The 18,839-nt window shown below is 37.0% G+C and overlaps 1 protein-coding gene across 8 annotated transcripts in view; it reads left to right on the forward strand.

The window, feature by feature from the left end:
• LOC131344713 (NACHT, LRR and PYD domains-containing protein 12-like) overlaps nt 1–15,817 on the forward strand; it is a 103,078-nt gene extending 87,261 nt beyond the window's left edge. For 7 of the 8 annotated variants that reach the window (XM_058377148.1, XM_058377151.1, XM_058377150.1 and 4 more), the window contains 2 exons: nt 2,311–2,484; nt 5,573–5,765. In XM_058377148.1, the coding sequence (XP_058233131.1) occupies nt 2,311–2,484; nt 5,573–5,750 (352 nt within the window). In that variant the 3' untranslated portion in view covers nt 5,751–5,765. Of the gene's footprint in view, nt 1–2,310; nt 2,485–5,572; nt 5,766–10,282; nt 10,457–11,109; nt 11,266–14,877 lie in introns of those variants that run through there. The other variant, XM_058377155.1, reaches the window with a different exon arrangement.
• Nucleotides 15,818–18,839: the final 3,022 nt, after the last annotated feature.

Genomic DNA, 18,839 nt, shown 5'->3' on the forward strand with positions numbered 1-18,839 from the left:
AAATTTTACTCTTTTTTTCTTTTTGTGTAAGACAGTCATAAAAAGCATTTCACTACATGTCGTACTATGTATGATTTCGTATGTGACCAATAAAATTTGAATTTGAATTTGATCTGTGGTGTGATGTATGACGCCTTGGATGAAGCGAGCAAAGAAGTGGTTGAGTTCATCTTGGAGGAAGGCATTGCTGGTTGGTAAGAATTGTATTGTAGGTTTGTGTTCAGTGATGATCTGGATGCCTTTCCACATACGTCTGGGGTCAGAGTTGCTGTGGAAATGCTCCTTGATGTGCAGTTTATGTGCATACTTGGCCTTCCTTATGCCCTTTTTCCCTGTATGCCTCAGCAATGTTGGTGTGAATATGGGCCAGGGTGTTGTCCCCTCTAGTAGTGCAGGAAACATGCTGATGAAATTCTGGGAGTACAGATTTTAAGTTCAAGTGCTTGAAGTCCCCAGCAACAATAATAGCTCCACTGGGATGTGCAGCCTGTTGCTTACTGATAGCTGCATGCAGTTCTTCCATAGCAGCCTTAGCATTAGCATCCGGAGGGATGTATGCTGCAGTCTCAACAATGGCTAAGAATTCTCTCAGTGGATAAAAGGGTCTGTGTTTAATCATCAAGAACTCCAGATGAGCTGAGCAATGAGTCAGAGTCCACTGCCAACCTGTCTGCCCAAAAAACATGGTGTCCCTCTAGCTCAATGGTGTTGTTGAGAATGTTGTTGTTAAGCCATGTTTCCATAAAAATCATGACATAAATTCCTTGATCTGTTTTTGCGTTGTTATCCAAAGTCACAGTTCATCCATTTTATTCACCAGAGATCATACATATGCAAGAAAGATGCTTGGGAGCGATGTTCAATGAGGGTTTAGCTTTAGCCTTGCTCTAACGCTGCCATGCTTTCCGTCTTTGCTCACCGCAGTGGCGCTACACATTCTCTCTCACATACATCATTGTTTAATTGTAGAGCAAGCATCACTTTGAACACTCTCTCTCCCATTTAAAATGATCTTAACTTTGAAATAGTTTCAGAAAACTGAGCCCTGATGATTCTTTTCAATCATTTAATTAAACTTAATCACACACACATGCACGCATGCACACAAACACACTCACAGACAAACACACACACACACACACTCATTTTATATTAAAAATAAATCATTCCTGGCAATAAAATGCTCAGGAATATGGTACAGTTGTACGAGTTTTGTCATTTTCACTCCTACATGGTTTGAGAAATTTTGTTCTGTGTAACATTTTAGACCTTTTCACACACTATAAACAAATAACACAATCTATATTTAACACCATAGTTACTGCTCCTTAAAATTTCAAAAACATGATTCACAGTAATATATAATGATTTAACCAGTTTAATATGCAATGATTTAGATCAGCTCACTAGGGTCTTCTCAAAGATCTTCATCTTCTCTCTGACACTAGCCATCATCCCACCCTGTTTAAAGGGATGTTATCATTATCTCTTTTTTAAAAAGACAGTCACCGACAGCCATAATGACTACAGACAGGTTGCACTTACAGCTCTGCTTTCAAAACGCTCATCCCAGACATCATGTCTGCAAACTAGCTGTACTAGGCCCCTCCCTCCTCTATCTACACCTGGGTCTTGGTTCCCTCTTCCACCAACAGGATCAGCACCGGCTCTCCACAAGGCTGTGTGCTAAGCCCGCTACTCTATTCCATGTACACATATGACTGCACTCCTGCCCATCCCACCAACACTGTCATCAAATTGGGATGACAGCACAGTGATCAGACTTATCTCAGTAAGTGATGAATCTGCCTACAGAGATGAGATCCAGAAACTGGCAGTGTGAAAAGGGAAAGGCTCAGATTCCTGTAGTCCACATATCCGTTGACCTCTCCTGGTCTGCCAACACCTCAACAGTCATCAAAAAGGCACAGCAGTGGCTACTCTTCCTGACAAAAACAACCTGGAGTGTAAGATGCTGGAGGCCGTTTACAGATCCACCATTGACAGTGTGCCGGTGTACTGCATTTCTGTGTATAGCAGCGATACTGCAACAGACAAGAGAGCACAACAAAGTATAATAAACATGAAAAAACCTGAAAAAAAAAATCATGGGCTGCTCATTACCCTTTCTGGCAAAGACCTGCATCCTCCTTCCACCTCTCTAATTCAAAAAACTTAATCAAGGACAGCTGACCCTGTGCTTTGACTCCGACTTCTAATGCTGGGAAATGCCAAGAAAAGAATTTCACTGTGTTGTAATGAATATGTGACAAAATGAATGGCTTCTTTTTCATCACTGTCTCTCTGCAGGTTGTCTGGTTGTGAAATCTCTGATGAAGGCTGTGCTGCTCTGACTTCAGCTCTGAGATCAAACCCCTCACACCTGAGACATCTGGATCTATCTAGGAATAAACTCAGAGACTCAGGAGTGAAGAGTCTCTCTGCTGTACTGGAGAATCCTCACTGTAAACTGGAGACACTGAGGTAAGATCATCTCTCTGAGGATAACATGACCTGCACCTCTGTAAGACACATTCTCTAATAGTTTCACTGCACATGATCTGGGAATCACAGCACTGCTACGGTTGCCAGGTTTACACCCTATTGTGCTTGTTTTTGGAATGCTGAGTTTGTAAAAAGTTGGTAAAATTTTTTGTAGAATGTCAGATGTTGATGTAAAAAAAATCATTCAAACCAATTTCTACAATTTCTGGCAAAAGAAAAATTTTAAATGTAAACAGTCTCAACCTATCTACAATTTTCAGAACCATTTCAGTTTCCTACATAAGTCCAAAAAGGCCATGGGTTTTTTTTTCTTTTGGTCTTAAAAATAGCAAAAGTTGTTTTTTCAAGATAACAACCTTTTTTCCTTGTCATGTAGAAATGCACAATTAGTGATATATACTGTTCAGCTGTGTTTTTTTTATTTCAACCTGTGACCTGCAGGAGGGAATAATGTAGGTGGTGCTTTGGTAGAGTTTTTGTTATTAGTCGTCACTATTTATTATTACTCAATCACACTCTTGTTATCATCACTCTTTATTATTATTATTCCGGTTTCCTCGGCGCACTATTAGTCCTAAATGATAAAAGCTAGAAACATGGTTCCAATGCTAAAATGTTGCTCATGTTGTGCTTATGTGTGCTATTACTTTTCATGCTGATAAGTATTGTAGTTTATTTTATATGAATTTTTAAATGCAATATGGACTTCAGACCGCTACTGTGTGTGTGTGTGTGACATCAGCTACAGTGAGGGAAGAGGTTTTTTTTAACTGTGACTTTAGTTTTTATTTATTATTTGAGTATGTCTTGCAACAGTTCAAGCATATTTAGTGTGTATATATTTAACGGAGAATGAGTGTGTGCGCATTCCCTGTGATGGGTTGGCACGCCGTCCAGGGCGTATCCTGCCTTGATGCCCGATGACGCCTGAGATAGGCACAGGCTCCCCATGACCTGAGTATAGATCGGATAAGCGGTACAGAAATTGAAAATGAAAATATTTAACTGAGGCTAGCTGTAGGTGCAGTTTAGTTTATTTGGTAGAGCTCCCACCTCCCATGCTGGAGACCCGGGTTCGAGCCCCGAGGCAGTTAAATATATGATTTGAGAATTTCTTGCAATAGTTTAAGCAACATACCGCTTAAACAATAATAACTAGAAACATGCTTCCAATGCTAAAATGTTGCTCATGTTGTGTTTAAGTGTGCCATTACTTTTCATGCTGATAAGTATTATAGTTTATTTTATACGGATTTTTAAATGTATTTTTCATGGACATCAGACCGCTACTGTGTGTGTGTGTCATGAGCTAGAGTGAGGGAAGAGGTTTTTTTAAGGATGCATCGTATTTAAACTGTTCTGTAATGTATTGCAATAGTTTAAGCAAGCACACGCAATCACACGAATTTTCTTCTGGAAATGCAACATTCTAGTTTACCTTTAAATTCCAAAGTCATGAGTAAAGTTTTATATTATTTTTTTCAAAATTCCTCATCAATCAATAAAGTACATTTACGATGGTGTTCTTGAAAGTTAAATATGAAGTGAAACATCATCTGAAGTGCTAAAAGTAGACCAAAAGAACCCAAGCAAATAGATGAGGAAAAAATATTATTCTTGGTCATTTTGTTTATTGAGAAAAATGATCCAATATTACTTATGTTATTGGAAAAATATGTGAATTTCAAGGATTAGCAGTTATTTTAAGAGTGAAATTAGATTCAGATTTTTCAATTAATGGGATAACATTCAGGTTTGAGTGAACACTCAGTTTTATTTAAAGAACAGGGACCTATTAAAATCTGATCTTCATAATACATATTTGTGGAGGTGTATCATGGTACAAATAAATGGGTTTTCAGAACACCTCAGGAAAAGATTTTGATATTCATCAGACAGGATTACAAAATCAACTCTAAAGTTTGGAGTCCACCAATCAACAACCTGACAGATTGTTTACAAATGAGTGCAAAAGGAAATTCATTGCCTTCCCCAGCAGTAGATGACCATCAAAGATCAATTCAAGATAATCCGCATGGTAAAAAAGAACCCAGAGTAACTTCGAAACAGCTAAAGGCCTCTCTCACACTGCCCATCTGTAGACTGCTAAAAGTCACATGGAGAGATGTTTTGTGGACAGTTGTGATCATAATAGAACTTCACACTAGTTGTTTTACCAGAGAATGTTTAAAGAGGATTAAAAGTACTATTTTTCAGTGGCCAAGTCAAAATCCTGATCTTAATGTAATAAATGTTGTCCCAGAGTTAAAGCTGTTCTGTACTGAGGAACGGGTTAAAATTCCTCCAAGCCGATGTGCAGGACTGATCAGCAGTTACCAGAAATGTTTAGTTGAAGTTATTGCTGTACAAGGGGATCACACCAGATACAGAAATCAACTTTTCTTATATTTTTACCACTCACAGATATGAAATATTGGATCATTGTCTGCAAATAATAAACAAGTTATTGTTTATTAAGTTATTGAAACTATAATATTTTTGTCTTGTTTGTTTAATCAGGCTCTCTATGTCTACTTTTAGGACTGCTGATGATGTTTTAAATCATATTTATGCAGAAATATAGAAAATGGTTTTTATAAACTTTCAAGCTTCACTTGGTGTGATTATGTATTTAGCTGTATTTTTACCAGTGTTGTACAATTTATACAACAAAGACTGATTCATGCTTGTTTAGGACTGTTATGTCATCACTACAAAATTTAAATAATAAAGTTAGTCACTTCTGTGGAATTGCACAACAGTGATATTACTAAGAACAAAATGATTCTCTATGATTGATGAAGAAACCATGAGAAAACTGGTCTAGGAGGATGAAAAGAGGCCTACAGCAAAATGAAAACAATTGCAACACTTTGGAATGATATAGGTTTTTCCTTTGTGGGAAGAGCCAAAGTACCTATGAAATAAACATGTTTTAAATTCTGATTTAAAAGTTGAGATAGAGGTAATATTTTAGAGATTCTGTGGGAGTGCATTCCCAAGTGTTGGAGCAATACTTTTTGTCCTGAACTGAGAGAGTGAAGAGTGTGTCATTGTCTCTCTGCAGGTTGTCTGGTTGTGAAATCTCAGATGAAGGCTGTGCTGCTCTGACTTCAGCTCTGAGATCAAACCCCTCACACCTGAGAGAACTGGATCTGTCTGGGAATAAACTCAGAGACTCAGGAGTGAAGAATCTCTCTGCTGTCCTGGAGAATCCTCACTGTAAACTGGAGACACTGAGGTAAGATCATCTCTCTGAGAGTCACATGACCTGATCCTCAGTAAGACACATTTAACATTTTCTTCACAATTTTAAATTTTAAACCATTTTTCTCACTCATTTATCTTGTCATAAACATTATTACTAGGACACTGGCATCGTGATCCAAGTGGAAGGAGACAAGATTTTTAGTGTCATTTCCCCATAGAAAACTATTATAACCAAAATATTTAACATGGTTAAAATATTAAGAAAGTAATATTAAAAGACAGACAATATTGATGATTCATACTATATACAGGCAGAAAGGTCTTACAAGAAACAAATCTGTCTCACACTTTGTCTAACATTCAGCTGATTGTCTTATCTGCTTTTTCTGTAAATATTATGCTTTATAAATGTGTGTACTAAATTTGGTCTTTTATTATCATTATTCTTCCTCAGACAAATGGCTACAGCGATTACATTAATCACAAAGCCTATCTATTGTTCTTCAGGCCATGGGTGTCGCTAGACCATATTTAGGGGGGGGGCCCTAACATTTTTGCTCAGCCCCCCTAAAAAAATTCTGCAAATTTTCATAAACTCTACACAAATTGGTGATCTCCTCAGTCCCCTTTAAATTTCATATGAACACGGCGGCTCTTCGGCTCCTCCCCGTCTTTCAGCGCGTTCTTCAATCCACAGACTGCGGCATCGCAGAGCGAGGATCAGAGGACAAGTGTGTGTGTGTGTGTGTGTGTGTGTGAGATCAGGAAGACTCGTAATTGGCTTGTTCAAATTCAAATTCAAATTTTATTTGTCACATATGAAACCATACACAGTACGAAATGTAGTGAAATGCTTTTTACGACTGTCCTACATTTGAAGAAAGAATTAAAAGTGTGTGGACAATAAAAGTATAGGGATATAGGTAATAAATATATATATATAGAAAAATAGGAAGAATCTTGGTAGAAATTAAAGGCACGATAAATTATGAAAAACACCAAGTAGTTATGTAAAGCCAATTTGTGTATCGGATATACATATACAAATGTATGTGTATATAAAAATATATAAAATATATATATAAAAAGTAAAAGTATGTATATAATATAAACAATAATAATATAATACAATATATTATATATAATATAATAAATAATATAATAATATATATAATATAATAATATGATAATGTAATATAATATTTATAAAAAAATATAAAAAAATATGTGTATAAACATCTATAATATATAGTATATACATGTATGTAGATAAAAAAAAACAAATATAAATGTCATGACAATAAATAATACGGTATGTGCAATGTGCATACATAAGATAAATATACACTACCAGTATATTTCAAAAGTTTGGACACACCTTCTAATTCCATGGTCTTTCCTGATGTTTATTTCTCTCTACATTGTAAAACAATGCTGAAGGCGGCCGAAATCCACAATAATGTCGTTTGAACAGTTGATATTGAGATATGTCTGCTACTGACGCTCTGTAAAGCCTTCATAACGCCTCTAATCTGAGGTGCTGTTAATTGGTGATTTCTGAGGCTGGTCACTCTAAATGAACTTCTCCTCTGCAGCAGAGGTCAGTTTTGGTCTTGCTTTACTGGGATGGTCTTCATGTGAGACAGTTTCATCATGGTGCTTGATGGGTTTTGCAAATGCACTTGACAATACTGTTCTTGCAAGAACTATTCCAGAACACCTGACCTTCGTGTCTTAAAATAACAACTGACTGTTTTTTGTTGTCATTACATATGGATTACTGAAGTCCATGTGTGTTATTTCATAGTTTTGAAATCTCCAGAATTGTTCTAGAATGTAGAAAAAGGTGTGTCCAAACTTTTGACTGGTAGTGTATATATAAGGGAAAATATACATGTCCAATTTTAACAGATTTTAATTTTAACGATATCTATTGTACAAATAACAATTGTAACAGTAAAGTGTCGGTGCAGTATGCACACAAAAATGTGCAGTGAGTGTGGTTATTGTGTGTGCAGAGAAGTGCAGAGTATGCAAGTAATGCAATTATTGTGTGTGCAACAATCAGCTGAGGTAGAATGTCATGTTCATGTGTGGGGGTAAGACCAGAGAGTCCAGATCCTAGGTGTTCTGGTTGAGGGCCCGAATGGGCTGCAGGAAGAAGCTCCTCCTCATTCTCCCTGTGTTTGCCTTCAAGGAACGGAAACATTTCCCTGACCGCAACAGAGAGAAGAGTCCATTGTTGGGATGGCTGAGGTCCTTCATTATCTTCCTGGCCTTGGTCCAGCACCGCTTGCTGTATATAGTATCCAGGTCAGGAAGCTCGGTGCGGATGGTACGCTCAGTACTCAAATGTTATACACATCTATGCAATACAGTGGAATGCTGCAATAAGTTTACCATCCTGCCATGTTAGTCAAACGTTTATTTTATTTTATTTATTATTTTTATTTTCTTCTATTATACCCTTATTGGGGGCTGAGCCCCCCTTAAATGAAAATCTTAAAATCACCCCTGCTCCATGCACTTGTCGATGATACGTGAATGATATGAGAAATTCTGTTATGTGACACTTTTTTTTAATGAATGCCCTTTTTTCTGAATTTATATTAAATTTATGCGCAAATGTTAAACAAACAATTTTTTATGATTTTATTGCTAATTTGCATTTCCATCATCTATATCTGTAAACATTTTAATGTGTTAAACCTTTTTCAGCAAATAACATTTTGGATGGAAACTTAGCTACTGTAGTGAAACTTTCCCCCTCATTCCCACTCGCAAGATTTCAGTCTTTCAGTACTGGTGAACAGTGTAGCTGTTGTCACCAAGATTGCATCTATGGAGGATTTCATCTTACTCAAGGGTGTAACTTTGGTTCAAGAAGTGGGGGGACACAAAATGGTGGAAAATGTTTTTGATTTGAATCCCATTTCCTGCATTTACATAAATACTATGGTGGGACTATGGTGATACAAAATCCAGGAAATAATTAAGTTGATTATAATGATAAATTCTGCCAAAAAGAATTGTAAGCTACTAAACTGTTTATATAAAGAAAGATGTCTTACTTTCTTTATTGTTTAATAGGGGCCAATCACCAGGACTTGAGAGAATCATGTTCACCATTAATGTTTTGTGTGTGAATACAATATAAATAATGTAAACTCAAATTCCCACTGTTAAACAAACTTTTATTTTAAACTAACCGCTGTACCTGAAAATGTAAAATAAACCACTTCTTGCACAGGATGTCTGTCAGACTCATCCACCAAACCGCAGGGGCTTAAAATAGAAAAAGCAAAAAGCTTTTATAAACTGTGTGTGTTGAATCACTATTTTTGCTAAATTATGTTAAATAATTTTATAATTTTTATAACAATTATATCAAAATGTTGATCATTACTTTAATAATTGTCTTTCATGCATAAACAACCACTCAGTTAATGAACAAATTAAAATTTTTACATTCCTGGTGCTAATTTTCTGTGCAGCACAAATACCTAAAGTAGATCATTTTTATACCTCCAGCACTGTATTATAACAGGGTAGGAATAACCATCTGTCATCCTTACTTCTGTAATCCAAAAGGATGGGAAAATTGATAACACAATAGATATACTACTTATTTGGTACACAGGATGCAAGATTGGCACACAATCTCACAAACAAAAAAAGAAATAAAAATAAATAAAGAACATTGTCCTCCATCTATCCATTCAATCACATCTATCCATTCATGGATACATTCCATGTATCCTAACTGTCCACCTCATCTGTCCTCTGATATGAAAACGACTGAGTTATGATCATATTGAGTCTAAAATTAAAGTAACATCCAGAGTCTGCTGGTCATACATTGTTGAGAGAAAATGCACGGTTTTAAAGTGAACTTGTTTGCTACACAGAATGTTCATGAAAATATGATTATCCTGACATGAGCTAATTTACTGAATCAACCAACTCACATCTCCATTCTTTCTTTTCATCCATGATGACATTAAAATCATCTGTTGCTGCTTTTGGCGTTTCATCGCTGACTGTGATGCAACCGCGATACCTGTTCATTACACCTTTTAGTGAGATAGTGTTAGTGTGCACGCGATGTTCCTGGATGCGGATGAGCGCATCGACACAGGCAGACTCTCTGTGTCCTGCTCGGTCCGGCTCCTCCGTGGCGGGGACGGCGTTCGGTTAAAAAATCATAACAAACAAATTTAAAAAGTGTGGGGGGGGACAACACAAACATGATTTTGAAAAAGGGGGGGGCATGTCACCCCTGTCCCCAGTGGAAATTAAGCCCCTGATCTCAGTTATTAACAAACATAAAAACCTGCATATGAAAAGATACATGTTTCACTGCTGAGTTTTTACAGTCAAGTGGAATCATTCACATGGAGCTAGTAAACACACTCAAGCACAATAAATATAATTTTTTTTATTTAGATAAAGATTTTGTATTTCATAGGGATTAACGTATGTAGAGACTTTTTGATGAAGTTCCTGCTGAACTGATCTGTGTGTCCTGAACTGAGAGAGTGAAGAGTGTGTCATTGTCTCTCTGCAGGTTGTGTAATTGTAAAATCTCAGATGAAGGCTGTGATGCTCTGACTTCAGCTCTGAGATCAAACCCCTCACACCTGAAAGAACTGGATCTGTCTAGGAATAAACTCAGAGACTCAGGAGTGAAGTGTCTCTCTGCTGTATTGAAGAATCCTCACTGTAACCTGGAGACACTGAGGTAAGATCATCTCTCTGAAAGTCACATGATCTGATCCTCAGTAAGACACATTCTCTAATAGTGAGACTGAAACAGGGGTTTTATATTCAGCATCAAATATCCTGAGGATAAAATCATTACATTTCAGTGCATGTTCTAGCTTTTTACCCATTTCTACTGATGTGATCACAACATTTATGTAATCAACCAATCAGGGATGAGTTTCCCAAAAGCATCACGACACAGACATTGTTTAATCATAGAGTGAGCATCACTTTGAACACTCTCTCTCCCAATTAACATGATCTTAACTTTGAAAAGCTTTTAAGAAACTCAGCCCTGATTGTTTATATAAATTTGATTAAATTGAATCTAACACACACACAGGGCCACAATTATGAATCTTTTAGTAAAGTTGTGTGTAAATGTTTGTGTAAAATGTTATGTTTGCCAAACTGAACTAAACATTTCTGACAGAAAGTCTGATTTTCTTTGTTCTCGTGTGTTTATGTTGATCACAGTAATGTTTCATGTGCGTTCCTGACACAACTCATTTACATGTAGTGACACACACACACATAAACTCCACAGTATATTCCACATATATAAGAGCAGTAATCCATCCAAATGATATAAACTGAGAGAGTGAAGAGTGTGTCATTGTCTCTCTGCAGGTTGCGTGATTGTGAAATCTCAGATGAAGGCTGTGCTGCTCTGACTTCAGCTCTGATATCAAACCCCTCACACCTGAGAGAACTGGATCTGTCTAGGAATAAACTCAGAGACTCAGACAAGAATCTGCTCTTCAGTCTTAAACTACAGAACCTGAGGTGATTTACATTTATTTCAGATGAACAAAAATACAATATACAAATATTTAATTTTTGTTTAGTGAAGAAAAGTTTCAGTAACCTGGTCCTATTTCTATAAACAGCAACTGTTTTTAAACTGGTTCCTATTTAGTGAGTTATAAACTTTTTATTTACTTTTAGTGTGTGAAGAATTTTAACCTGAACCAGTCTGGCTGTTTTCCTCTGATCTCCCTCCTCAACAAGGAGTTTCCACACACAGAAATGTAGCTCAGTGTGTCATGTGACAACACTGAAGAAATGACACTCTGCTCCAATGTACAGTAGTGAGTGTCCAGCCTGTATAACAGTGTAAATTTGCTGTCCCCTCAAAATAACTCAACACACAGACATTAATGTCTAAACTGTTGGCAACAAAAGTGACTACACCCCTAAGTGGAAATGTCCAAATTGGGCCCAATTAGCCATTTCCCCTCCCCGGGGTCATGTGACTCGTTAGTGTTACAAGGTCTCAGGTGTGAATGGGAAGCAGGTGTGTTAAATTTGGTGTTATCTCTCTCTCACACTGGTCACTGGAAGTTCAACATGGCACCTCATGGCAAAGAACTCTGAGGATCTGAAAAAAAGAATTGTTGCTCTACATAAAGATGGCCTAGGCTATAAGAAGATTGCCAAGACCCTGAAACTGAGCTGCAGCACGGTGGGCAAGACCATACAGGGTTAGGGTGTGAAGCTCTGGTAAACTCCATGCCCAAGAGGGTTAAGGCAGTGCTGGAAAATAATGGTGGTCACACAAAATATTGACACTTTGGGCCCAATTTGGACATTTCCACTTAGAGGAGTACTCACTTTTGTTGCCAACAGTTTAGACATTAATGGCTGTGTGTTGAGTTATTTTGAGGGGACAGCAAATATACACTGTTATACAGGCTGGACACTCACTACTGTACACTGTAGCAGAGTGTCATTTCTTCAGTGTTGTCACATGAAAAGTTATAATAAAATATTTACAAAAATGTGAGGGGTGTACTCACTTTTGTGAGATACTATATATGTGGTTGAAATGACAATAAAGCTTCTTGAATCTTGAATGTTGAATCAAAGGGCTATAAACGATCCCAGCCGAGGAAGAAGGCTCTTATCTAGCGGAACGATTGCTCATTTTCTTATAAAATTAAAAATTTTATACTTTTTTAACCACAAAAGCTCGTCTAGCACTAGCTCTGGGTTGCACATCCACGATACTGTGTACTACGTAATCACGGCAAAAGGTCATGTGTGACATAGGCGAAACTACAAACCCAGTGTTTAAAAAGTGAACATGCAAAGACCAAGGAAGCACAAATAAATAAAACACTCTACTAACAAAAAGGTAGAAGGAGAATGTCTAGGTGTGTTGATATCCAGGTGCAGAGCGAGCAACCACAGCTTCAATCGCTCAGGATATTTTAAAGAAAATTTTTAAGCACTCGGAGAGTTGAAAACAGAAGTCTAGAGGCAAAAATAACGACAAAAACTCTCTCAAATCGCTTGATTAGAGAAAGAAGAGTTTATTACTAGTTACAAAAAGTTTGGAAAAAAAAGAATGAAGAAATAATAGGTAAATTAAGGTGAATTAAAAGAGAGCAACTGAAACAGGCTGCTGCACGCTTGTGCACACGCAAAATAGGTTAAAACGATTTCCAAATCCAGGGTACAGACACGAATGGAGCATTTTAAACAAATAAATGGACACAATGACATACACTACCAGTCAAAAGTTTGGACACACCTTCTAATTCAATATTTTTTGTTATTTTACTTTCTACATTCTAGAACAATTCTGGAGATTTCAAAACTATGAAATAACACACATGGACTTAACTAATCCATATGTAATGACAACAAAAAACAGTCAGTTGTTATTTTAAGACACGAAGGTCAGTAGGTCAATAGTTCTTGCAAGAACAGTATTGTCAAGTGCATTTGCAAAACCCATCAAGCACCATGATGAAACTGTCTCACATGAAGACCATCCCAGTAAAGCAAGACCAAAACTGACCTCTGCCGCAGAGGAGAAGTTCATTTAGAGTGACCAGCCTCAGAAATCACCAATTAACAGCACCTCAGATTAGAGGCGTTATGAAGACTTTACAGAGCATCAGTAGCAGACATATCTCAATATCAACTGTTCAAACGACATTATTGTGGATTTCGGCCGCCTTCAGCATTGTTTTACAATGTAGAAAGAAATAAACATCAGGAAAGACCATGGGATTAGAAGGTGTGTCCAAACTTTTGACTGGTAGTGTATAAGTTTGTGCTATTCCACACACAACAACTTTGGAGCGGTCTTCTTCTCCACGCTAGTAAACACTGGGGCCGTAGTTCTGCATACATCACGCGTGACCTCAGCGACACCGGGAGATATTTTACAAAATAACTTAAGAAATGAATGTTTTAGTTTTCAGTTTCTTAAAAGAACTGGATGTGGGAGTCGTTTTAAAAATAAAACATCCGCTTGGAAATAACGCGATTGCGCAAAAAATTTCTTTAATAAAAATATCTCCCGGCGTCACCTAAGTAGCACCTCAGTCACATTGGAACCCACATTTAATGCTATTGAGTATTGTTTAGATTGATGTAAAGATTCTATATAAGTCATCTGAACTCAAACTTCAATGCAACCAATGTGATTCATGTTGACTGTTCAATAGCCTGGAAATTGTGGTTGGGCAGGAGCAGTAGCACTACGGTTTGCATTAGATTTTTTATCAATCTTATTTTTTTTTTGTACATTGTACTTAAACATTGTACTATGGGCAATTTAGAATTATCAGTCAACCTAATGTACAAGTTTTTGGACTCTGGGAGGAAACCAGAGTACCTGGAGTAAACCCACACAGGGAGAACATGCAAACTCCACACAGAAAGACCCCTGTCTGTCGAACCCAGGACCTTCTGTGAGGCAACAGTGCTGACCACTAAGGCACCATGCTGCCCTAGGTATCAGTATCTGTATTTTAATATGACGAAAAACAAGGTCTACTTATTTGTGTAGGTTGTTTTTCTGTAATAAATTGTGTATCCGAACACATCAGTCGTTCAGTCTCCTTTGATGTTTACTCAGTTTATAAATGATTAAAACGTCTTATTATCTCTGCATTTGTTTGGCGTTTAAGGCGATTAGGCCTATATTTAAATGCACGTTCACACAACATTGGTGCTTTTCACGACAGGTGTGCGTTTCTCTTCCCAACACCTGAAAACATGATGCTTCAATCACATTTTTTCTGTTGGATAAAGGTGATTGATCACTGAAATTAACACTTTAAGACAAGAAATATGCATTTATAGTCTGAGTGTGTTTAGGAAGAGGAAGAGGCTCTTAAGTCACTTAAGAGAGTACAAAAACAAAATACTGAAATATTTATTGTTTTATATTTTTTGTTCATTGAAGGAGCCGTTTAAGTAACCTGGTATTGTTTCTATAAAGAGCTCTTGATTTTAAATAGCTTTATATTCAGTGAGGTACTGTTTTTTTGTTGTTGTTGTTGTTTGTTTGTTTTTTTTGTTAGTTTGTTTTTAATTTTGCTCTTACATTGCTATTTAACTTGTGAACTTAATAAAAATGAAATTTTCGTTTACTTTTAGGGTGTGAAGAACTTCCACCAGATACAGGCACCAGAGAAGATATGCAAAAGCAGAGAAAATTAAGAACATTTCCATTTTTATATGCCAAATATTCTAGACTAGTTTAGGCTGGTCTAAACTGTAACACACTGCTAGACTATACTCTGGATGACTGTAAATTGTCGTCTGCCAGCTGCCTTTTATTGAGTTGCAGTAGAAATTCATTCAGTTGGTAGTCTATAACTAAAGTCAAGTGTGATAGCCTCTCCACCTAATTTTCTTTGAGGCTATATTGTTGTTAATGTTGTTGTGCTCCACCAACATGTAGTCACAAACCGCTGTTGCATGTGCCTGTGCTTGCTTGGCATGATTCTTCATCATTGTAGGACTTTAGAGTGCTGTTACAAGTAGTGAGTCTCTACACCCACCTGAGACCTGTCTAGGGTCGGACCTTAGAGAATGGTTTAAGTAGTGTAATGGTCTCATGTATAAATAGGATTTATACATGAGAAAAAAGAAAATTATGTGTTTATCAATTTCATATGCAGACACAAACACTTGTAAATTGTAACGTACACCCAGAACTCATAACTAGACCAAGAAACTTCTGAAAAACCCTTGAATAACTCTAAGATAGTACATATGTAATAAGTTATGTGATAAGTTGAACAAATAAATAAGACTCTGTCTTGATTGAGTGATAGAGTCACATGACAGAAGATATGGGCAGGACATTGGATTGTAAATTAGATAAAGTGTACAATTAGTTAACTCTACTGTAACATTAACCAGAACATTAGTCCTGCCTTGATGTCTGGATTTGGTACAATACAATAGTGGAAATAAAGCAGGATTGTGGTACACTAATGCATTAGTTACACCAAAACACCATTTTACTTAAAACACTTATTCCAATCTATTGAGTGTATTTAAAACAAAACAGTATGCCATCTTGGAATTTAATGATCCAGGAATGAATGTGATGTCAAAGGTACAAGACAAGGGTTCAGTGGCATTTTAGAACAGTGTAAAGAAATGTCTTAATAACGTTTTCAGATAGTTTTAGTCTTATTTGCTAAAAAATGAAAATGTCCATGTTGATTTAAATAGAGGTGAATGTTATCAGTTATGGGTGCTAATCATCCTTCCTTTGCCTGTTTCCTTATATTACAATTAAAATTACTTATGTCATCTTTTCTTATATCACTTGCTGCTTGGCTGTGGCCTGCCTGGACCTGGAACGGACACACACACACTTTTACTGTATAGATTAAGGTAAATGTTCCAACTGTGTTTTATAAAAACTCTAATTAGGGTTTAAAACTATAGCAGGAAACCACCAGATCAGAATTTCTACAATCAAATATTTCATGAGTTATTTAGATTTTGATATTATATTATGATAAACTAAAACACAGAGGCTATAACTTGACTGTTAAAGAAATTTGGAGTTCCTATTTTCTATTCGATTCAGAAAATGAAACTGTTTCTCAATTCCATTTTGAGGAATGACTGGAAAACCAGAAGACTAAGAAAAAATAAGATTTACAACTGATGCTTAAAAGTAAGTGATCTCTCTAACAAATACTTTAAACAAGAAGAATGCATTTATAGACCATGTGTTTTTAGAAACAAGAACGACTCTCAAGTCACACTTGTGTTTTGATTTAGATAAACTATAAGCTATTACATAAACTAGTGTTCTGTCTCAAATCACATCCTTATGCACTATTCATGAGCGATATTGAGCGATAGATAGATAGATAGATAGATAGATAGATAGATAGATAGATAGATAGATAGATAGACAGATAGATAGATAGATAGATAGATAGATAGATAGATAGACAGACAGACAGACAGACAGACAGACAGACAGACAGACAGATAGATAGATAGATAGATAGATAGATACTTACTTTATTCATCCCAAAGGGAAATTTACAGCTTCCAGCAGTATCCACAAGTACAGGTAATAGATAATATAAGAAGGAATATAACAAAAATACTAAAATAGCCGAATTTAAGTGTACAAAAATATAACACAATTTAACAAAATATAGCAAAACAAATACTAAGTACAGAGATTTAAGGAATAAATACAAAGATATAAGGAACACAAGATAAGTAATGTGCAAAAAAAGGTACAGACCTAGTGAGGTGATGTGCAAAATTCAATTCAATTCAGTTTATTTTGTATAGCGCCTTTTACAATGAAGTCTCAAAGCAGCTTTACAAAAGAAGAAAACAGAGAAAAAGGAGGGGGAAATGAAAAATAATAATAAAAAGTAAAAATAACTAATTAACTAGAAATAAGAATGAATTATTATATTCTATAATTACACTATTTTATCCCTAATGAGCAAACCTGTGGCGACTGCGACGGTGGCAAGGAAAAACTCCCTGGGATGGAAAGGAAGAAACCTTGAGAGGAACCAGGCTCAGAAGGGAACCCATCCTCATTTGGGTGACACTAAACAGAAAATAATGTAACTGTAACTGATTAATGTCCTTTCTACTACAGCAATCAATGACCCATGAGGAACTATTAGGTCAGTGTAGTTTCTAAGGTCATTATAGACACTATTTCTTTGCTGTCACGGGCTGACAGATGAAATGGCATATCTGTGATGGTGTGAAAGTCCCCAAGTGGCTCTGTCCATGGCTGTCTCCTGGTCCACACAGATCCATCCACAGCACCAGTAGGCACCATCAAGCGGCGAGACTCTGACCAGGGGTAGGGCAGCGGTCGCACTGGAAACTGGCAAACACTGGGAGCTCAGGAGTGGGGTGTATAGCTCCACAGAGAAGGTAGAGAGAGAAAGATATTAAGTTTCTGATCATGTGATGCTTAAAGACAGTGTAGAATTAAGTGTAAAGTGCAGGCAGGGACTCCGGCAAGACTAGCTATGACAGCATAACTAAAAGGGAGAGCCAGAAGGTCATAGACATGAAGGCTTCCCGGGACATAAAGCATCGAACCACTTCACAGTCAGCAAACCTGAGCGACTTGCGAGGGTAGTAAGATGACAGCATCCAACACATCCCAGTCACCAAACACTCTATGACCATGAACCTTCCAGATCTGCTCCTTTACCTATAAACTATACATTATATGCTCCTTTACCTTTTAACTATACATTAAAAGCTTGACTGAACAAATGTGTCTTCAGCCTAGACTTAAACACTGAGACTGTGTCTGAATCCCGAACATTAATTGGAAGGCTGTTCCATAACTTTGGGGCTTTGAAAGAGAAAGCTCTGCCCCCTGCTGTAGCCTTTGCTACTTGAGGTACTACCAAGTAACCAGCACCCTTTGATCGGAGTAGGCGTGGCGGATCATAAAAGACTAAAAGATCGCTCAGGTACTGTGGCGCGAGACCATTTAGTGCTTTCTAGGTTAGTAACAGTATTTTATAATCAGTGCGAAATTTGACTGGGAGCCAATGTAGTGTGGATAAAATAGGAGTGATATGCTCATATCTTCTGGTTCTAGTTAGGACTCTAGCTGCTGCCTTCTGGACTAACTGGAGCTTGTTCCTGCTCCTACTGGAACATCCAGATAGTAAGACATTACAATAATCCAACCTAGAGGTAACAAAAGCATGAACTAATTTTTCTGCATCATGAAGCGACAACATATTTCTTATCTTAGCAATATTCCTAAGATGGAAGAAGGCTACCCGAGTGATATTATCTACATGAGCTTCAAACGAAAGACCAGAGTCAATAATCACACCAAGATCTTTTACTGCTGGACAAGATGAAACCAAAGGACCATCCACCATTACTCTGTAATCAGAAAGCTCATTTCTAACTGCCTGTGGTCCTAGTACTAGCACCTCTGTCTTGTCTGAATTAAGCAGGAGGAAGTTAGTGGCCATCCAATGTCTAATGTCCTTTACACATTCTTCTATCTTAATAAGCTGGTGTCTCTCATCTGATTTAGCTGAAACATATAGCTGTGTGTCATCTGCATAACA

This window comes from Hemibagrus wyckioides, linkage group LG24 (assembly GCF_019097595.1).
Source record: "Hemibagrus wyckioides isolate EC202008001 linkage group LG24, SWU_Hwy_1.0, whole genome shotgun sequence".
Taxonomy (NCBI): domain Eukaryota; kingdom Metazoa; phylum Chordata; class Actinopteri; order Siluriformes; family Bagridae; genus Hemibagrus; species Hemibagrus wyckioides.